The sequence below is a fragment of the Ahaetulla prasina genome, chromosome 1, assembly GCF_028640845.1.
Source record: "Ahaetulla prasina isolate Xishuangbanna chromosome 1, ASM2864084v1, whole genome shotgun sequence".
In the NCBI taxonomy this organism is placed as follows: Eukaryota; Metazoa; Chordata; class Lepidosauria; order Squamata; family Colubridae; genus Ahaetulla; species Ahaetulla prasina.
The window spans coordinates 214,402,218-214,425,834 of record NC_080539.1 but is presented as its reverse complement, the minus strand read 5'-3'; the positions used below and the strand labels follow the sequence as shown (position 1 = coordinate 214,425,834).

The 23,617-nt window shown below is 35.1% G+C and overlaps 1 protein-coding gene across 9 annotated transcripts in view; it reads right to left on the bottom strand.

Annotated features, from left to right (window-relative positions):
- LNPK (lunapark, ER junction formation factor) overlaps nucleotides 1–23,617 on the bottom strand; it is a 56,481-nt gene that overhangs the window by 10,658 nt on the left and 22,206 nt on the right. For all 9 annotated transcript variants that reach the window (XM_058190083.1, XM_058190121.1, XM_058190058.1 and 6 more), the window contains 6 exons: nucleotides 22,588–22,628; nucleotides 11,741–11,824; nucleotides 11,609–11,660; nucleotides 9,669–9,896; nucleotides 3,224–3,329; nucleotides 1,736–1,806 (listed from right to left, as the gene is read on the bottom strand). In XM_058190083.1, the coding sequence (XP_058046066.1) occupies nucleotides 1,736–1,806; nucleotides 3,224–3,329; nucleotides 9,669–9,896; nucleotides 11,609–11,660; nucleotides 11,741–11,824; nucleotides 22,588–22,628 (582 nt within the window). The remainder of the gene's footprint in view (nucleotides 1–1,735; nucleotides 1,807–3,223; nucleotides 3,330–9,668; nucleotides 9,897–11,608; nucleotides 11,661–11,740; nucleotides 11,825–22,587; nucleotides 22,629–23,617) is intronic.

The following is a 23,617-nucleotide window of genomic DNA, read 5'->3' as shown; positions in this document are numbered from 1 at the left end:
TTTGGAAGATTCAATACCCAGGATCTTTTTGTTGAGATTATATATATTTTATAATAATGATGATGGTATATCATAATGTTACATAATAACACTAGGATTATTTACTAATTTCTATTTTGCATTTTTTTTAGCGTAGAGCACCTTTTGATAGCTGTATATAGTTTATATATAATGTTACAAATTATAATCAGTGCCTTTCAGGAAATATTTTTAAGTATTATTTGTAATCTTTTTAAAACTTAATAACTTTTAAAAGTTAAAAAGATACATTATTTTTTTAGAATACAGATTACAGATTATCAACATGCTTTTAGGACAAATTATCAATTCAATCATACAAGTAGTAAGCATTTGATAAATTCTATCAATCACAATAAACCTCATTTTTTTAAAAAAGTGAGGAAAAACTGAAGTTGACATGGACTCAACAATTTTTTTATTTTTTTTTACATTTATATCCCGCCCTTCTCCGAAGACTCAGGGCGGCTTACAGTGTATAAGGCAATAGTCTCATTCTATTTATATATTTACAAAGTCAACTTATTGCCCCCCCAACAATCTGGGTCCTCATTTTACCTACCTTATAAAGGATGGAAGGCTGAGTCAACCTTGGGCCGGGCTTGAACCTGCAGTAATTGCAGGCTAGTGTGTTCTAATAACAGGCTCCTTACAGCCTGAGCTATTCCGGCCCACCTACCGGAACACCTACCGGAACAATAAGTTGATTCACAAATCTTTTGCTATGCATACAGATTCTGAATATTTATAAAATGTTAAATTTTGGTTACCAAGCATTGCTGTTAATATTTCATGAATTAAAGTGGGGTTTCAGATAAAGTTGGGAAAATACTGCATTATATATTTCTGGAAAAATACAGCTTATCCCAAACCAAAGAGTTACAGCAAGCAGGCAAATGTCAGCCTATAAAATTTAATATGTCATTTATATGCAGAGTATAACTGATACAAACTAATAAGCCTACATCAATGTAGCTGAAAAAGAAATCTGTTGGAAAAGTCAATATTTTAGCTATACATGAAGAGAGATTGAGGATGTATTTCAACAAAACATTCTGGTACCTTGATAGTGCAGGAACATCATAAGTGCATTGATTATTGTCTTGAACATACTCACAAAGCTAAGAGCACATGGGAGGATATATCCAAATGAAAGAGAAAAAGACCCTGTATCTGCACTACTTGCATGCTGATTTGTGTTTGCTGATAAGAAGCAAAACTAACACCTCTGTCACCAATGGCTATGCTACCTTAAATTACTAACATAAAATTAAAATATAACCCTGGAGCCTGCCCCTGCTTCATTTCTAGTGTTTTCCACCAATTCTGCTGTTTGTTTAAATTCTGGTAAAATAAGGGCCTAAAACTTTAAAACAATTCAAGGAATTTATACCAAAATAGTTTTAAGAGTACGAAAAAAAGACTTCATTTCTATAGCCAGCTTGTATACCTGCAGTTCTCAGAAAATTGCCTTCTCCAATCAGGTGCTTTCCAGATAGATTTGACTCCTACTCCCCCAAACAGTGTGGTAAATATGTGCATGGTAAATAATTAGTTTTCTTTAAGCTTTTCAAAAAAAATAATAACAATTTCAAGAACTTTTAGATCAAAGAACGAAGTTTTTAATCTAAAGGAAAAACCAATATGATATATAAATATAAGCCTAAGCGCACCTTGGTTAGTACTGATATAGCGGACTAAAAAGATTTGTTCTTACCAATATATTCAAACTCTTCCTTCAAAGCCATCCCATTATGTGAGAAACACTGCTGGCATATCAGGGCGTATCTAAAGAAAGGATCAGAGCCAAAATTATCAGTTTAACAATTCAAGTAGTCTCACATCAGACAGCATTAAAATTCAGAAATATGCTTATCCCCATGTGTCCTCTAACTTACACCTGATCTCTGGACTCCACTCCACAATGTCCGCATATTTAGTATAATATCTGAAGGAACCTCAAGTGCCTATTGCCTCATCATCTCCTGCCTTTAAGTTATGTGTGCAGATGACAAAATAGGGTGCTGAATAGATTTTTTTTATAAATATACAATAATTGCAAATTCCGGGCAGCATCTAAATATTTTTAGTCTAGGATCTGCAATTTGGTTTCTTAAGTATCATTATTTTGAACTCTCACCATGCTAATTTTTGTAAAGGTTTCTATTAAGCAATAGTTGACATATCTGGCCTCATCAGTTATATATTATTATAATTTGTGGCTATTCTTCTCAGATAAAAAAAACTGCTGTGAAACTATTTACATATATTATTAGAAAGATACACAACGGCTGCAATCAAATTAAAGTTAATTGAACTTAGTACCATTGACTTCTGACTAGGTATACAGGTAGTTGTCACTTAACTATGGTAACTGGAACTGGAATTTCCATCTCTAAGCAGTGCAGACATAAAGCACGTTATATAACCACACTGCTTTGCAATGGAAATTCCAGTTGCCATCATTATGCAAATCAGTCATTAAGCAAGAATATCATGTGGTTGCCATGTGAGACCTTCTGCCCGTTTCACCATTGACTCTGCTTGTCAGAAACCAGTCACAAAGGTTGCAAATGATGATCATAGGACCATGAAATGCTGTGACTTTTTAATTACCAGCCAGGTGCCTGGATTACAAATACATGATCGTGGAAACAATGCAAGTGACCTAAGTACCAGGACCAACTGTAACTGCCACTCATTCAGCACCACTGTAAGTTCAAACAATTACTAAACCACTGTTTGTTAAGTGAGAACCATCTGTACAGTATCTCGGTTGACACTGTAAGGAGCCCGATTCCACATGGCTTTCTTTACTTTCCCTAACTTATACAAGAGACAAGAAAACCAAGGAGAAAAACCACAGCAAGAATATCTGTTATTTGGCAGCACCAATCTAGATGCTCTCTGCAAATCTGGGTCTCAACCCCCGGAATTCTCAATAATGGGCATGGTGGTGAGGGAATTCAAGGACCAGAAGGATTGAAGAATGAAGAATTGAAGACGTCTCAGAGACATCTCAGATGGAGTAGGTAGACATCAATTTCTAATGTTATCTACAAAGTAAGGTAAGAAATTGCTACCACTTCATGCCATGGCTATAAAATTCATTTAATGTATGAATTATATTATGAGTTAACAGTTAACAGTTTCAGTTTATTACAGCCATAGGCCAGAACAAGTTATATTATGAGCAATATTTTACCTGTTCTGTGGACCATCCCCAACTAAATATTCAACAATTCTATCTAACGCTCCCCTTTCTCGAGGAAGGATAGGTCTGGCCAACGGGGGTCCTGGAGGATGAAGGCCTGGAAGACAAAAGTAGCTTTCAATCTAATATAACTTCAGTGGAAATAAAAATGTTTCAGTCTATATGAGACACACTATAGGAAAATGGCTCAAACATATTCTAGAAATTACATTATATCCCACTGTACTGGCCTTTTCAGGAAGAATTGATAATGTTCCGATTTAAGGTCTTAAAGAGCAGCTGACCATCGGTGCCAACAATACTGAGCTAAATGGACCCATGGTCACTTCCTTATCATTAATTATGGGAAACAGCCCCTGAACAGGAAGAAGCTACATAGAAAGAAGTCAGCTTTTGCTCTGTGAGCAAAACAGAATTCAGAGTAGAAAAAAACACCTCACTCCAGGTACTGGATTACACATGGGAACACATCTGACCATACCTCAGGTGAATGCTTTTACTTTGGCATCCATTCCTGTCTTAACAATACTACAGTAGAATCACTGCCAGGTAACAATTGCTCCCCAATATTATCACAGGAGGTAGTCCAGCAATCATTGGCAAGCTCTCCATAAGGCTGCAAAGAGCAGCACTCTCCATCTCCTATCCAGAAGGATGCTCTGCTTGAAGACTCCATTCCCTCCTATTCCAAGGCAAATTTTAATGACAAACGAAAGCATTTTTCTTCTCCTAAGTGTTTTATAAATAACTTTGATTTTAACTGCCCATATTAGACTAGTAGCTTTTATATATTCTTATTTCCCTCCCTAGAGTATTTATTATTGTGTTCTACTGTTTTAGTGATTTTAATATGCAGCTCACCTTGTAGTCAGCCTGAAGAACTGGGTTTATTGGGTCAAATGAAACATAATTATTTTTAATATTAACAAACAACATCAGCATATTTGTAAATCCCTGCTTTCAAATTTCATTTCAGTGTCACGCTCTAATGCAGTGATGATTTTAATCTTGGGGATTTTTTAAATCAGAAAGACTAGTTCACTGATGAATGTTTCATTAACGAATACCTTAATATTTAAAGTATAGCTTTAAAAAAAAAGCAAGTATGTATTTAAGTACATTAGATCAGATCAAGATCTGCCTACTCTAGTACTTAAAAAAAAAAGAATTCAAGCAACAATTAAGCATCAAAAATGTGTAATATGTTAATTCAGAAAGGAAGAGGCTTAATTTCCAATTGCTACCATTATGCTCCACAGAATGGCTCAGCTGTTGAGGATTGGTAAAACATGCTGTGCTCTGATAATCAAATTGTAATGTCATCAAGAGTGTTCTCAAGCATCTTATTTAGAGGAGAAGGATGGCTATTATCCATGCCTTGTGGGAGGAAGTGCTGTCCTCTAAAGGACTGTTGTTTTGGGTACAATCTGCCTTACTACTTGTCCCAAAGGACTACCAGCTCTAGCGTAACACATATAACATACACATTTTTAAATAGAAGCCTAATAGTTTCAAACTAGACACTGAGCCAGGATAGCGCACAAGGCTGTGGCAATTATGAGTAAGCTGACTAGTTCCCAATGCAGTATCTTTTAATTTTTTATGTCCTATTATTTTTACAATTTTTCTTTGTAGCTGATGTTTTTAACCGTAGTTGGCCATATAGTCTTTTGACAAGTGGGTGGCTACAATATAAACTGGATAGATGGAGGACAGATGGATGGACCAGAGCCTGACCAACCAACCAGGTAATATATTTATTCAGAAAAATCAAACTATTTATGGTGACTGTATATTAATGTTTCTCAATGGATACTGAATGAAAAATACATGGAAATTTGTCATGCATAGATTTCTTGAGAAGAAACAGGTTTTGGATCAAATATCATGAAAGTGTTTAAAAATTTATGTTTAAATTACATGGTTATTTCTTATCAGTCAAGCAAAGCAATACTGGTAGACTTTCTTCCATTAGGTTCCCCATGATGTTTTCCATTCAAATCTATGAAGGCACATTCCTTTGCAAGTTGGTCTAGCAACAATGTCAATTCTTAGACACTGTTAGACTACAATATATTTTGGAATTACTTCTTGAAAATTGTGGAAGTTGTAATATAACATATCTGGAGAACGTCAGATTAGGAAGTAGCTTGAAGTATTTGCTCCCTGAAGTCAAGAATTCTTAAGGCCCAAACTCTGCCAGACTTTACTATCACAAATAGAAAAAAACAAATTTAGGGATATAAACTGCAAACATTAATTATAATTATTAGACAAATTGAATAAGACTCTATTTTATTTTACACAGATTAATAAGAGTCCAACAATGTCCAATTGCCAACAAAAGGGAATATTTTTCCAAATAAATAATTTTAGGAACAGAGAACGAAAATAAAACAAAAACAAAAAACAAATTAGCACTCAAGATGATTATTATTATGCACATTTTGAATGCAATCTCAACTGGAACTGTCTATTGCAAAGTAAAGCCTAACTACAATTAGGAAGCCTAAAACAAGAGCTCATGTGCCCCAAGAATCTCTCCAGTTACTTGGCACAGTAACAAACCATCTAAGCACACTTCTTATTCTTCATGCTGATATGGACAACGGTAATTAATAGGAACATCAAAAGCAATAATTGTGGGCAGGTTGGCTATTTCTGCAAAGCTTGGCAAACTCTCAACTACCTGCTGGTTATTAATTTTTAGACATATGGAAGCTCTGTAATAATACATGTTAAATTGATTCTCTTCCACAAAGTATAATGTAATGAAAAAATGAATGATCTTTTCTAGTTTAAAGCTAATTAAATGCAGTCATATGGACTTTGACTGCTATTTCTCATAAGATGGGAAATTGTAGCTCAAGAAACTTGATTATTTTTATGCTGCTAAGGATGCATTATAAGTTAAATATTACATACAGTGTTAATGATCAATGAAATTCCTGTACCAATACCATCACCAGGATTGTCATTGTATATGCTACAAAACTGAATTAACTGAGGGTGTTCATTTCCTAATTGCCAAAAGATATACTTAAAATTGATCACATTTAACAATTATCATTAACAATGATTACAATTAATGGATATGGGTAATTTTTTTAAAAAAAATGGAAGGGTGCATTATTTTTTCTTCCCTCCATTGTTTTAAGTCTTACATCTGTTTTAAGTCTTACATCTGTCTGCCAGAGGCACCTGAAGCTACCCATACAAAGTATTCAGAAATTTAGTAGGACATAGTAGACATAGTCCTACCCTACTAGACTAAAGACAAATAGATTCCACATAACAACATTATCAACCGTTCCCTTTCATTTAAGGTTTCTTCTTTCCTGCCTCAAATGTATCTTTGGCATATACTGCCCCCACCCCAAATCCATAGAAGATAAGCTGCACCCATTCGAACTGCCAACTTGTATAGAATCCTGGAAAGAATCAATTGCTGGATGCCTCCAAAGTGAAGCACAGGTTAGCCTCTGTCTGTCACAGACAAACATTAGATCTATCATGGGATCAATACATCAAAGCAGAGCAATAGGGAAATCTTCTATCACTTGCTTAGGACAGAGCTTGATTTTTAAAATTTCAGATCAAAAAATGATTTTAGAGTAGGGCAGCAATTGTATTACACTCACACACAGATGTAGCAAAATTAGTACTGAATGCTGAGGGGAAAAAAAGACATTACTGGGAAATAAGAAGCAAGATTGCCAATGTGCTGGAAGACCACTGTGTGGCTTGTGAAAGAAAGTTCAAAATAATATTTTTTTAAAATACAATTCAGAAGATAATTTTATTAACATCCGGAAGCTTTAGCAATGCCAATTAGCATCACTGTGCCAATGAATCTTTCTCTTGGCAACCTCCCAATTTCACAACACACTTGAATTTTTAGTTTGTGATGAGTCCTGTCACTACAATGGTCATTTTGCAAATGGGGCTTTCAGGGCAATTGCAACACACTTTCAAAATTTCAATGTGCCCAAAGGCCAAAAAGAGGTGAAAAAAACAAGACACAAACTATTCATTGAAAAACAGGTCTCTGCAACAGGTATGACCTGTTCATCAACAGAATCTGGCTTGCTGATTGGAACTCCAAAATAAATAATGTTTTGCTTGTATTTAGAGCCACCATTTTCATGTGACAGCATGAAATAATAGCTGTGGCTGTCTTCAAAGAATTCACAGTCTACATTTAGGATTTATAATGTTATAGCATTACCTATTTATATTGTTATATTACATTATTATTGTATTATTAATAATACAATAATAATTTATTAATAATCACTTTCTCTAAACGTATGGTTCAGCTTTTATTAATACAGTTAAGTTAAAAAAGTTAAAATAATTTTATATTGCTATGAAGTATATGACGATCTGTAAGTGACCTATCAGATTATTGGGGTTGTGAGAGCTGAACCACCACCATATACAAAAATTATTTTTAAAAGAACTAAAAAGTCCCCATTCCAAATCAGCAACAGCCCAAAACAGCGCAAAGTAAGTAAATATAAAGTTTCCTCATACATGGCTTCATAATCATTCACTCATCCTGCAAGAGTTCCTCACAGACTCAACTCCTGCCATTTCCCATTACTGCACCAATGCGTTCCCGTGGATACGCAGACTTGCATCTGCTAATTGGCTCCAATAAAATGATTCCTATTTATAGTAAAATCAAACAAAGAATTAACGCAAACTAAATACTTCTATAGTGGGAGTTCTTGATGGCAAGAACTTGGTATTCAGATCTTCTCACTTCTCAAGGAGAAATGTTCTTGCATGAAGTGCTTTCAGTTTATTTCTTCCACTGCAGTATCACATTCTGACATTCTATATAAAGAACCAAGAAGTCCTGTTTAACTTAGCTTCTTTGGATATAGTCAGGTACCATTTAGACTGACAACATAAACATGCCTAGATGTGGAGCTGTGTTTGTGCAATGTAGGGGAAGACAGGCTTAGACAATGTCACCTACTATATAGTAAAGTTAATAACTTTGTCTCCAGGACAATCATGTGGAAAATCAAGCATACTGAATACTGGAGTAGCTATGCTACATAAACACAGCTTGAAATTAAACAGAGGGCTCAAAGTAGGTCATAATTTAAAGCAAGACAGGCAAAAAAAAATACAAGGTACAGAGGATGTTGAGAGCCAGCTATCCATCTTGGAAAATAATCTCATCCTTTAATACTTGGACTTTGCCCAGAAGCAGGAAAAGATGGACAAAGGCAACCTGAGAATTAACTAAATGTAATATAAATGTAAACAAAACAAAAAAACTAGCATTAAATGCAGGAAGCATCTAAACTATGAATCAGGTGACAAGACTTCTCTCAACAGCAGCCCAACTCCGTGGAATACCTGAATTATGGGAAACTGCAAACTTCCTTGCTTTCTGAACTCAAGTAAAATTGGTGCTACATTTTTGGTATTTAGTATGGTTTGGGGAATCATCAAGGATTAATTTAAAAATACTGTAATGTTTATGATTTTTTAATTTTATTATACACTGAATTGTTTTTTGCTACCTACTTCCCCCCAGTTTGAAGTAGCCTATAAATAGAATAGAACAGAATAGGATTTTTTATTGGCCAAGTGTGATTGGACACACAAGGAATTTGTCTTGGGGCATATGCTCTCAGTGTACATAAAAGAAAAGATACCTTCATCAAGAATTCTAAGGTACAACATTTAATGATAGTCATAGGGTATAATAAGCAATCAGGAAACAATCAATATCAATATAAATGCTGTTGAATAAATGAGAAGTACTCATTGCAAAGTTTTATATACACATCTGAAAAAAGATGCATCTACAAAACAGAAATTCCGAGTTCAGTTAAAACAAATTGAGGTCAAATGTTTCAAATAAGATGCTAAGTGATATTAACTCCTGGTTAACAGCTTGTTATTTTAGAAAGTTCTGCTAACAGGGAAAATCCTCTTCAGTTCCTGAGTATTTTATGGTTTAGTCTTTACAGCACTGCATTTTTTGCTTAGAAGAAAAATTTAAATAAATGTCAAAACATGCATTAAAAATATGTCCAGAGCTTTGTATGAAACTGAATGTATTCTGAAAGTGTTTTCTTATGTACCTGATTTATATAAGCCTGGAGCTTGCCTAAAGCAAGAACATAAAAAGGTATGCTATATTGTTGACTACAGAATCCTGCAAAGTTTTATTGCCATTTAAACAAAGAAGCCATAACAGTTAAATGAGCTCAGGCAATAGGCTTCGCTATCATAAGGTGCCAGCTGTAAAGAGTTATGGCTAATTGAATATGGAACTCCTGCTTAATCAGATAACTGCTCTTCTATTTCCCAACAAAATGCTATTTCCATACTGTCTGAAAATGGCCTGTTTTATTGGTAACTAGAGGAAACAGTATAAACTGTAAACAACATTAAGTGCTCTGTTTACCCATTCCAGGCATTGAAGAAGTACGGGACCCAGGATGTCGCGGTAACATATTTGGCGGTGAGGCTGATGACAGAGTTCTCTCCGGAGGTCCCCCGGGTGCTGAAATGTCTCTTGGCAAGCCAGAAGGTGGTGGTGGCACTAGACCCATAGCTTTTGGAGATCCCTGTTTTGGTGTAACTGGGACAGGTGGAGGCACATTTTCTCGCACTGGGGTCCGATGTCGAAGTTCTGACAGAACATTCACATACTTAATTTAGAGAACAGCATTCCAAGTGATTCAAGAACAGGCAACATATTTGTATTAGCCAAAGCAGAAGAAAGAAAATTGCACTCCAAAAGTAGCAGAAGAGTGCACTAAAGTTAGCACAGCAATCTATTCTTGCACTTAATCCTACCACTGTATAAGAGGGTCTCACCTGAACAACAATGAAGCAATGATGTATCTCTTGGTGTTTTTGAAGAAGTGTATAAATGGCATAACCTACATTTAAATGCAAATCTCTTATATTCAAGTATAAATCAAATGATCTTCGGACCACTAGATAATTATCCAAACATACCCCTATTCAAAATCTACCAAACACAGTGAAATTTTCCTGTGTTATCAGATCTGATCAATGCAGAAATAAACAAGTTGCTCCAATTTTTGACTTCAGAGAAATATTTGGTTAATTAGATAATGGAACAGTGAGATGCTGTGGTTACATTTCTGTTGGGGGAGGGGGCTGAACAGCAACTTCAAGCCCATGCAAAAAAAGATCAGATACCTAGTTAGTAATGAGTTGTTCGTTATCATAATACCTCTCATTCAAAGGGAAGGGGAGGCTTGTTAAATCATCCTTAATACATAAAACTGCCTTTGGCTCTGCAGGAATTTGCCATAGATAATGAGTTCCGAAGTAGGTGTTGAAATGCCATCAACATGTTGCTCTGCTCTGACCTTGTCATTTTGTTGGTGTGACTGAGGATCAGATAGGAGTCAGCCAATTGAATCAAAACCAGACCAAAATGATAGTTCAGCAGACTCCAACTTGAATATAGTGTGCACATTTGTTACTGATAAAGTATTAAGTCATACAGAATTACAACCATGGGAATATACAAGTGGAACTAGAATTGCCCTTCCAGCAAAGCTGCAATGAGTAGCTCTGAATTCAGTATCATTATTTATGGCAGGGACCATCTCCGAACAAAATGTTCCTAGTGTAGATAAGAATAGCATTAGCACCCACGGGTCCAGGAATTTATGTGATTTCTGTATCATTTGAGACACAATTCAAATTCTGCCTTGAACTATTCAACTTCAGACCAACTTATTTTCAAATTTCTGCATCCTATTTAGAGCTCTTTAAGAAAATGATCCATGTATATGTTCAAATGACTAGAGGAAAAGGCATGATGAAAAAATATTTTCTCTATGGCTTCAAAATACAACTTCAGCTTTGTCTTATTTCTCTGCCGGATGTATATGAAATTTTTTTTAATATTGTTTCACTTCTGAAAAAACAGGAGGGGGTCTTTGTATTTATGTATAACAATTTCTCTTCTGAATTTTGCCAACTCTATGGACTTGTGAGAGGAAAAAATGGCTAATAGAAAAAAGGTTTTAAGTCATTTTATTTGCAGCCAAAGGGTTTGTTGTTCCTGGGATCTAGGGTCAAGCCAGGCAGGAAAACCTACATACATCCCTTGATATTTGTGTCGACCAATTTCGTGGGTTCACCATGCCTATCAGAGAGAGGGAGGAATCTTCTGCTTCTTTTAACCATGCTCCCTTCACTCATCCACAAAGAACTACTCCTATTCTAACTCTTGCTTAGGAACAGATCCTATTCCTGACAGAGCAATGTTTCAAATTATTCAAAACCTCTTGGAATAAACATTACATTGTGTAAATACAATTTTCCTTATGAGAAGCAGAAGTTTTGTAGAGCTATTACCTTGACCAGGTCTTGGAACTGCAGATGCTCCAGCAGATGGCGGCTCAACATCCTGTCAATTATAATAATATTATAAAGTGTTTTTCTCTATGGTGCATTTTCTAGAAAATTAGTAGAGAGATCAGACCCTACCTTTGCCTTCTTGGCTTCTGGATCAAATCGTTCAAGGATTAATTTAGCAGCCTTATATGTTTCTTTTTCCATCACTTCTTCAAGCTAAAAATAAAATTTGGTTCTCTTAGTCAAGATACGCCTCTTTAGATTTTACATTCCATTGCACTTCTTTTAGTGCATAAATTAAGAGTACAACGAAATAACATTTGTTAACGGAATAGATTGTCCTGCTCCAAAATATCATCCATAAAACTTGGGGAATCCCCCAGAATAGGTGAGAGAGAGCATTAAGATGAATGCAGGGGAGAGGAGAGCAGTGAAAAGTCCCACAGTTGCAGTCACTGGAAATACATGCAATTACAGACATGCACATGTCTACACTCAACTGAAACAAAATCTAGCTTCAAAAAGAATTTCTAACCTCTAGTTGTATTCAACAGCTTTATTGCAAGGAAACACCAAATATTGCTAATTGTTTACATATAATGAGGAGAATAATTACATGCACCAACTTCAATAATAGAATGTGCAAAAATCTATCAGCTATCATTATTGGAAGTTATTAGACATGACAAGCAAATGACAGGCAATTCCTCAGATTTATTTCCTCATAGCACTTAATGCTATTAATTTAAAGGAGGTCGTTAGCCAAGTGCTTTACAGAATAAAGTCTCTCTGCCAATTAACTGCTGTCAGCATTGATTTTAGATTATTTATTAGCAGAAGCAATTAGCTTGCTGCAAATGCCATGAAAACTCACTAACTGGGAGAACAGCCATGGAATTGCTCAAATGACTTTAAAAGGCTAAAGCTTCAGCTTTTACGGCTAGATTCAAACTGCCTTTCAGGAAAAAAAAATAAAACATGTTAAAAATTTAAATAAAAAATGTACAGAGTACTATGCATACTTTAGGGAATGTAATTAAAGCACTTCATTATTACAGCATTTTATTTACAATGCACTCAAGCAGCTTTATGGCTAATACATGGGCTTAATTAAAAAAGTAATCACTAGTAAAATATCATTTTAGCAGTTAATAGCCAGCATCAGAAGAAGTTTAACTACGAATATTTGTGTTCTAAAATTATGACAGATGACTAATATACACAAGGAATGTGAACCATTTTACAGTGCATTTTGATGGCTCCCCTCTCCTCAGGTTCTTCTTACTGTTAAAATTTACTTCCCCTTTATATATCCAGCAGTTTTTCCTCTCCCACTCAAATAAGCTATTATTTCATGTTCATTGCGGCACCAAAATCACTCTATGTAAACACTGATCAAACGATTTCGTTATGGGATGTAGAAGGGTGACTGGAAAGATGCAGATTGAAAAAGATGATACTGTACTGGATAACCTTTGGCAAGTCCCTATCAAAATAAGCACTCTCCAGATGCATTGGCTTAGCATTCCCAAACAGTACGCTTTCAAGTAATTTTAGCAACTTTAATATTTCTGGAAGGTGCTAGACCGGGAAAGGTTGCCCTATATTACCTTATTATATTATTTAAATGTTAACGTATGTAGGGATAGTATTCCAAAGGAGGAATCAAGGATTTATTTAGCAAATAATATTTGCTGCTAACTTTGAAAGAAGTAAGGAAAAAATTATCTATTATTAAGATCAACTAATTTACAGAAGACGGCTGTAGATGCCAGAATTCTCCAAACAGTCATTTAAAACCAAAAGTTTGGTTTAAATCCTTCTAGTATCTAAGATTCTGTAACAAGGCAAATTACTACATCTAGATAACATAACGGATAATCTGATCTTTTTTTTTTACTACATCTTGCTTCAACACATGATAGTCAGTGAATTCTGACATGATTAGAAATTAAAAAACAAACTGCAAATAATTAGCATGTAATATTTCATTTTAAGCTTGTAAATTTGCCAAAAAAAATTGGGGGCAGTTTTGAGCATTATAAAATATTTGCAGCATTCCTGACAGCCCATTTTGCACTCAAAATTAGGGCATTTCATGAAATATTGTGTTCAAAACATTTTGAAATGAAAGTTTATAAAATCTGTTTGCTAGGACCACAAATTTGTTATTTAATAAGGAAAGCTTCAGAATAAGAACTCCAGATTTTTAGGTCTTGAAAATATTTTAAATTAACATACCCGGTTAACTAAACACCCAAGAAGCCAACTCAGCTAACATGGCTCCCAAATGTAACTGTGAATAATGGGAATTACTGTACAAACCATCTGGAGTTTGGGAAGGTTATTTTGGAATAACGTCAGTTTAATGGATACGGATGAGTTGCAGTTAAGTTTTAGACAAAGATTCTACTTCTTTCTCATACTTCAGCTGTTTTATCTTTTTCCCCTTGATTAAACCATTCCCCAAACATCTCTTTTTCAGTTATTACTACTAAATGTACTTCTATACTTTTTCTGAATTTTCCAAATCTCAAAGTGATTCTCAATGAATAATTAAAATACGGAAAGCAAACTGTAGACTGGAACTTCATAAAAATAACATTAATTTAAAAAATACAAAGACAAATATAAACAAAAACCATTCAAGTAGTATTCATTGCTTAAAGGTCTGGTGAAGATTTAGATATAACTACAGCATATTTCTCACCCCACTAAGCATCTCAAAATTAGAACACACTCTAGATTATAATCAACTAACAGTAGGTTTCATCTTGAATGTTCACCAACAGAAGTGCTATTTCTATTCAGAGAATAGAATGAGGCTCTTCACTAGATAAAGTTCTGTCAATGTCTTTTTCCTGCAGACCCCTGGATCATATTTTTTAACTTTCTCCTTGCTTTTTCTTTCAATGCAAGTGGAATTATTCCGAGTGCAAGAATGGTTTTTTTTCTTCAAAAAAAATACAACTTTCTATATGGACCAATTTTTAAAAATCTGACATTATGTTGAACATGTATTGCCAAAGATATAGCTGGCCTTATTAGCTTTGATGGCATCAAACATATGTGGGGTAGGAGAAAGCAGAAAAGGATTCTAGGCATACCTCAAGATAAGCACTGGACAGCTATTGCATGCAACCCAGTGCTGGTCTGGAACTCTTGGCCAATGCCAGAATGTAACATTTATTTACAGAAAGGAACACGTTGCTCAAGTTAGCCAATATGTGCAAGTGTTTCTTGGAAGTCAAATCCTACAGTACATAAGAAAGGTCATACAAAATTCATTGGCTCACATACTGTTATTTTCCTTGACCTTTTAACATAGGTTTTATTCTTATAAGTTACTGAGAATGTTTCCACAAAACATTTTTGCCCTTTCAAAACCCCTTATCAAAGGCTATACTAACTGTTTCTCTAATCCTCTTAAAAGGCCATACAATCAGAAGTCACAAATAGAAAGTGACACCTATATTTATCTAACCATCAAATTTCTTAAGGCTTCTCAAAATATTTGACAGGCATTATCGAAACAGATAATCTGGGCAGAAGCTTATTTATCCACTTCTTGTTTTTTTTATTTTTCTGCATATTCCCGCAAATGTATTTTTAGTGTCTTTTGCAATCACTTTGTTGTCCCCAATTAAAAAATGAATGTGAAAAGATTTGCACATTCTTACATAACGCCTTGGATATCCTGACTTAAAAACTGTGGCAAAAAAAGTCATAAGATGGGACAAAACTCTTGCTTAGCAACATAAATTTTGGGTTCCATTATGGTCATAAGTCAAGGACTACGTGTACTAGCAGATATATTTGTAGTAATTTCTTGCAGCCAACCTTCAAGAATACCATATTTTTCAGACTGTAAGACGCACTGCCCCCCCCCAAAAATGTTAATTTATTATTTTAAATATAAGGCTGGGCCAATAAGACAACAGATAAATATTTGTAATCTACTTCAATCAGAAAGCTATAATGTGTAATTCACTACGTCTAAAATTGTCTCAAGTAAACTGCTGGGAGAGATGAAAACCACCAAAATCAAAAAGAACAGTTAAAGAATGAGGAAGCAGAAAGAAAAAAAGTGGGAGAGGGTGAGTTAAGAAAAGGGGAACGAGGAATTTTGACAATGGGAGGGCAAAAGGGAAGCAAAACAAGGATAGGTTGGCAATAAAGCCAAATTCAGTTCAGTGATGGCATGTGCTCTCCTAAGAGCCCTTTTTTAATTTTACAAGTCCCCGCCTGAGTAAGGAGAGGTAATAAGGGAATTTTGTGTCATGCTCTGGGTTTTGGCATCTACAGTTGCAGTATGACAGACCCACGGTTTCTCCTGGTCTTACAGAGAAAACATAAAGCCTGCATGTTTATTTATATAATTTAGAGGCTATCAACTCCTACTGACTCTCGGTGGTTTACAATTATCATTTTGAAAAGTACAAAAAAAACTAAAGAAATCAGAAATGGCCCAAACACAAACATAGGCCTTGACTATGTGTTAGAATGGTCAAACAATTGGCAACTACCTGAACAGAGTTGTAATTACCTGAATTACCTGAACAGACTTGTAAGTGGATCACAAGCTTCCTAACAAACAGGAAGCAGCAGGTGAAGCTAAGCAAGATCACATCAAATACCTGTACAATTAGCACAGGGGCCCCCCAAGGCTGTGTGCTCTCCCCACTTCTCTTCTCTCTGTATACCAATGACTGCATCTCCAACGATCCATCTGTTAAACTACTGAAGTTCTCAGATGACACAACAGTGATTGGTCTCATTCGAGACAATGACGAATTTGCATATAGACGAGAGGTCGAACAACTAGCCTTGTGATGCGACCGGAACAATCTGGAACTGAACACACTCAAAACCGTAGAAATGGTGGTAGACTTTAGGAGAAACCCTTCCATACTTCCACTCTCACAATACAAGACAACACAGTATCAACAGTAGAAACCTTTAAATTTCTAGGTTCTATCGTATCGCAAGATCTAAAATGGACAGCTAACATCAAAAACATCATCAAGAAAGGACAACAAAGAATGTTCTTTCTGCGCCAACTCAGTAAGCTCAAACTGCCCAAGGAGCTGCTGATCCAGTTCTACAGAGGAATTACTGATTCTGTCATTTGCACCTCTATAACTGTCTGGTTTGGTTCTGCAACCCAACAAAAAAGACACAGACTTCAGAGGATAATTAGAACTGCAGAAAAAATAATTGCTACCAACCTGCCTTCCATTGAAGACCTGTATACTGCACGAATCAAGAAGAGGGCCGTGAAAATATTTACAGATCCTTCACATCCTGGACATAAACTGTTTCAACTCCTATCCTCAAAACGACACTATAGAGCACTGCACATCAGAACAACTAGACACAAGAACAGTTTTTTCCCGAAGGCCATCACTGCTAAACAAATAATTCCCTCAACACTGTCAAACTATTTACTAAATCTGCACTACTATTAATCTTCTCATCGTTCCCATCACCAATCTCTTTCCACTTATGACTGTATGACTGTAACTTTGTTGCTGGTAATCCTTATGATTTATATTGATATTGATTGTTCCTGATTGCTTATTTGTACCCTATGCTTATCATTAAGTGTTGTATCATTAAGTGTTAAATTGTACCCTATGACCATCATTTGTGTTGTAAATGTTGTACCTTGATGAAGGTATCTTTTCTTTTGCGTACACTGAGAGCATATGCACCAAGACAAATTCCTTGTGTGTCCACTCACACTTGGCCAATAAAAATTCTATTCTATTCTATTCTAACTCTAAATATCAACCAACAAATGCTCTGTCTTACACATTGACAAAAAAGATCAGAACACAAAATACAAGCTGGATGGATACGACCTAACAGACGACCCTCATTCTGTCAAAGACCTTGGAGTACTCATCTCAAATGATCTAAGTGCCAGAGTTCACTGTAAGAGCATTGCTAAAAAAGCATTAAGAGTTGTTAATCTAATCTTGCGTAGCTTCTTCTCCAGTAATATTGAACTGCAAACTAGGACATACAAAACTTTTGCCAGACCAATTTTTGAATACAGCTCATCTGTTTGGAACCCGCACTGTATAACCAACATCGAACGAGTCTAGAGATATTTCACAAGAAGAGACCTCCACTCCTCTGCTTGCAACAAAATACCTTATGCCACCAGACTTGAAATATTGGGCTTAGACAACTTAGAACTTCACCGTCTTCGGTCTGACCTAAGCATAGTACATAAAATCATCTGCTACAATGTCCTACCAGCCAATGAATACTTCAGCTTCAACCAAAACAATACAAGAGCACACAACAGATACAAACTCATGGTAAACCGATCCAAAGTAGACTGCAGAAAATAAAACTTCAGTAACAGGGTTGTCAATGCCTGGAATGCACTATCGGATTCTGTGGTTTCTTCCCCAAATCCCCAAAACTTTAACTTTAGACTGTCTATTGTAGACTTCACCCCATTCCTAAGAGGTGGGTAAGGGGCATGCATAAGCACACCAGCGTGCCTACCGTCCCTGTCCTAATGTTTTCTTTTATTTGTATCCTTTTCATGTATGTATAATTATGTTTACACTTGTATCTGTCATAAAATACATGTTTGACAAATAAATACAAATACAAAAAAAAATGTAAACAATGACTCCCATCAAAATTCAACAGGGTCCTATAACCTTTCCCCTGCCCAAAGACTTGGGAGAAGAGCCAGGTCTTTAACAGCTTCCTGGCAATCATCAGGGTGGGAGCCATCCAGATCTCTAGGGGATATAATTCCAGAGGGCAGGCTCCATGGCAGAGAAGTACACTTCCTGGATTCCATTAGATAACACTGTTTAATTGATGAGACCTTAAGCTGTGGACAACAATAAGTTGGTAAACTGGAAAAGTGATGGATAACAGCCAGACCTGACTTCCAGTGAAGGCATGGCAAGTTACACATATCTCAATGAACAGCAGAGACTGGAGAACTGATAAATAGACCAGTTCTTTGGAATGGACAAAGAGAAGATGGGAGATCACTCACATGTGGACTGGACAGCTGTCCTTATATAGAAACTGCAGGCAGCAGTATCCCTTGGGTTTGAGTGCCAGGAGACAAAGGGATCAATCATCAAGCTCACAATTGCAATAAAGCCTTTTAAAGAACACTAAATTTATTAATATCATTTCTAATCATTTTCAGAAACTGGCTGTTTAGTTACTATGAAGTTACCAGAGATATTCGGAACAATAAGTTTAAAAAGCCACCTGGTGAGTCTATCTTCATCTCTGAGCAAAAGAAAAATTAATTATAAATTTAAGAATGAATTTGAAATAAATGGCAAAGGACTAAATAAGCTTTTGAACCAAGAGTATTATAAATGAATTAAGGATCCAGACTAATTTGGAATATTGAAACTGTAAGATTTATTGTAAAACTATATAAAATAAATAGCTTTTAGTAAAAAGCAGAATTATTTTGTCTACTGTAAATCATAACAGAGATTAGAGGCTTTATTATTTAAAATGGACACTAGAAAAGACTAAAGAAAAAATGCCTTTGATTTGGATTCAGACTGAGATTTACAAAATGACCCAAAACAATATACAATAGTAATGATGTTGGCTTTTAAACTAAGTTTAAATGATGCTAAGGAAGGAACAATAGATGAAACATTTTTGCTTGATGCAGAAATTAGAAATATTGGATTTAAAAAGGTGGGAATTATAAGATTGCAAAGGTATTTAAAATGGTAGACCAAAAAAATAACCCATACAAAAATTCTTTACAGGATATACAAAAGAACTGGCTTTAAAAATTAAACAGGAAATGCAAATGATAAACCAGTAGAATGATCTGGGTGTTTTCATTAAATTTACAAAAGAGGCTTAATAGTGAGAAAAAAGCCTATGCAATGGGACGAAAAGGAATTGAAGAGAGCTCAATTCCTATGACAATATTCAAATGAACTAAAGTTTAATATTTTTGGAAATAAATCAGAAGAATATAAAGTTGTTTTTTAAAGTTAAAATAGACATTTTAATGAAATTCTGATAACTTTTTACAGACTTTTTGCTGACACTAGGAATGAAAAGTTGATGGATTTGCTTAAACGGGGGGTGTACTTCTTTCTCATTTATTTTAAATTCTTCTGATGATGGAAGTGGGGGAGAGAAATCTGCCCATTGATGACTGAAGTTGGGGAAACAGGTCCTTTGCCAGTCAACAGGAAAGCTGATTTACAACAGTTTACCAAGTACTTAGGAACTGAGGCCAGGGCAGCATAAGGAAACAACAATCAACAACTTAATAACTGGCCAACAACCCCTCAATTAACAACTAAAAGCCATGCACAACCAGGCTCCACATAAATATTATGCATAGAACAGCCCATTGCATCCATTTTGGAGAGATAGATGTTCCCCAAGGATGGGCTCCAGCACAAGCCAGGAAGAGTAAATCTCTAATCCTGGTGACTGACTCAGATTGGATCCTGAAACATTATCCTTGGACACATATATTTGCCTTAATTTATGACATTTTTCTCTTTTAATTTACTTTGTATTAGATTATATTACTGAAATTTTTTAATAAAAATGATATATAATTTAAAAGAGAAAAATAATAGATAACAAATTATCAGTCAAGCTGGGGCAAAGCACAGGAAACAGCAGAAAGTAGAGGAAATTGTGAAATTAGAGTTGACAGTGTGCTTATTTGCTGAGCATGAAGAAGAAAGAGGATGTAAAAACAGAAAGTACACAACAAATTATAAATGAAGAAAATCATTCTGGTTACTTTTAAAGATACTAATTATTAACTTGTTATTGACTTGAGTTTTATATCTGCTAATTAAAAGATATGCATCTAGCTATGTCAAGTGAGGAATTGCACAAGAATACGTTATTGTATACTACGGTATATTCACTCTTCAAGCTGAGACCAATCTCACACATTTATTTAAAAGTATTCAGGGATTTGCCGTAAATCACCTGCATGCATCTCTGACATATATTTCGGACTTGCTAATAGTACCTAAGATGATGCAATGGCTCAGCAGATAAGACCTGGGCTTGTTGTCTGGAAAGGCGACAGCCCAGATTCAAGACCCGAGCAATGCGTTACAGGATGAGCTCCTGTCCTCATCCTAGCTTCTGCCAATCTAAAAGTTCAAAAATATGCAAATGCAAGTAAGTAAATAGGGATCATTTCTGTGGGAAGGTAACAGCACTCTGTGATGTCATGCTGGCCACATGACAGCGGAAACATCTTCAGACAGCGCTGACTCAATGACCCTTGAAATTGAAATGAGCACCAGCCCAATAGATGGCAATAACTAGCAAAGTAAAATCTGTCAATGGAATATATATTAAGTGACAGTTTTATTACTATCTCCTTAAGGTAGGGATGGATAAACCCCCTCTCTCCAGGAAGCAATGGAGTTGGAAAGGGCAAGAGTTATCCAAAAAAGTTGCAGCCCTCAATTTTTCAGACACTTGTCTACAACTTTGAGTCTACTAGCTAGAAACAATACAAAACAATAGGTTAAGTGTTGGCTATTGCTATATCCTCCCACCTTACTTCAACACTGGAATTCAAGTTAAGGTGGCGTTAAGCTAATCCAAGTTACTTTATCTACAAGGAATGCTTCAGATTGCTCATACCAATTCATTAACTCCTCTGTCATCCCCTTTCTCACATCCTCATAGAATAGATGCCTTGGTATGAAAAAAACAATGCAAACTTACTTCACAAATATATACAGTGAAATCTATGAAGTATGCATTCTTAGCTGTAGCCACACTATGGGATGTTGCTCCAAATGTGTTTTGTTTCATGTTCAATGCAATGCATTCTGAATTTGCCGCTATTTACAATCAAGCTGTTGCTGCTTCTGGTTCACTCTGCTCAAATTCTCCATTAAATGGAACAGCAGAACTGGCTAAACAGTTGCCCTTTATCCTCCCTATCCAACAAACCTGGATAGGGATTGAACATGGAAGATAGACCTGGAAGAGATGAACTCCCTATTCTTTCCCTCTGCCAGGCCCATTACACAATAGGCTGGCATTTTTATATTAAGAGTAAATTCTGGATGATAATGACCTAATTGGCAATGATAGGTGTAATTTAATCTTTATCTCATGGATTTATAACAACTTATAAAATGAAAGAGCTTATTATTCTGTATTTTTGTCCATATCTCCTTGACTATAAGGGACATTAATCACTTCTAAAGGCAAAACCTTGCTAAGCTACTAATATAAAAATGGTTTGCTGAATACATTAGAAAAATGCTGGTAGATTTCTATAACTTATTATTAATTTAAATAAACATTAAAGAATAAAGAACAAACAGCTCCAGATCAAGACATTATGCTCACAGAAATATGTCACAATTGATGTAGGAGATGACCAGGCTGAGACTGAGGGAGGAGTCAAATGCATTATTAGTCATTCATGCCCACAAGAGATCTAAGTCCAGCCCACCTTGAATTCCTTTCTATTCTTAACTGCTGCAAATTTCCCTTGAGCATTAGTAGTTCAAATTAATGTAGATTAATGTAATGCTTACAATAAATCTTTATACACATTTGAATTGCCTGGATCTCCTGATTTCCCTGGTGCTTGACAATTGACTTGTCACTGACACAACTCTCAATGGAGATGTGCCAAAAATGCACAAATGATCAGATAAAGAAATCTCATTAAAATTATATTGATTGTAATAAACATTGAATAATCACAAATACATAAATGGTACAGTCTCTACCCCCCCCCACTCCAATCCTGTTGATGAATATCCATCAAAATATAGTGTGGATTAGACGATATTTTTCTTCCTCCATGTACAGTTGACAATAATAGCTCAATCAGTTGAACATATTAACTGCATTTCACATATCTTTTAAGAATATCTGCAACCAAGTGAATGTTATATAAAACACAGAGATAAGATTTCAAGAAACATATTTATATAGAGACTTACTATTTTTTTCTTCTGGGATTTTAAATCTTCTAAGGCTTCATCTAGAAAATAATATTTACAATAATTTTTTAATACTAATGGGACAAACATATCCACTCCCACAATAAAGAAAATATTGGAAAAGGTATTTTCTTCACACCCTGATCAGGTTAAAGTTTTAATGGAGTATTACCCATTCTCTTCTGGCTAACTGATGGGCTATTCAATAAGATACATCATTATTCATAATCAGCAGCTTATCAATTTTGGTGCAAGTGAATATGGTAACTTTGAGTTTTTATGCAATGCTATACCAAGTAAACTAATATTAAAAGTAATATTGTTTTCACATGTCATAATATCTTTATAACCAAGGCAAGAAATTAAAGTTGATATGAAGCTACTATCATAGAAACATTATAGACGGGGAAAAGAACATAAGCTTAAGTTTAAATAAAAATATAGTTTTAAAATATTAAAAAGCAATCCCAGAATTAAGCAGATATTCAATGCTATAAAAAATTAATAAGCCAATTTTGTTTAAGAAATAAACATTCGTCAAGAATTCTAATGGAAGAGAAGCAGCCGTATAAGAGATTGCATAATAATGTAATATTTTAACCCTTCTGGAAAAAAAGAAAAAAATAACTTTAAATGTCTGAAATATTTTTGTGAAGTCCCTGCAACATAAATGTTTAACTCAAAGCAATTGAAAAAAAATACTATAATAAAATAGTATAATAAGAGTTCTAATACAGATGGCCCAAGAACATCCCTGGATCTCTTCAAAGCTACTGTCAAGATAAATAGAACTGAACTGAGAGGCTTAATGCATGCAAGGTTTATGCCAAGGGCACCCACATAATTTCAAATTCTGGAATAAACAGCTGTTACAATCTATTCAAATGCAGTGGACTGATTATAAAGAAAGAATGCTACTATAACTTAATTATTACATGCTAAATGAAGTTGGAAAGGTAGTTTCACATCACCAATTAAACAAGAAGTTCAAGAAATGGGATCGAGTAAACCATGAGCTCACAAAAGTACT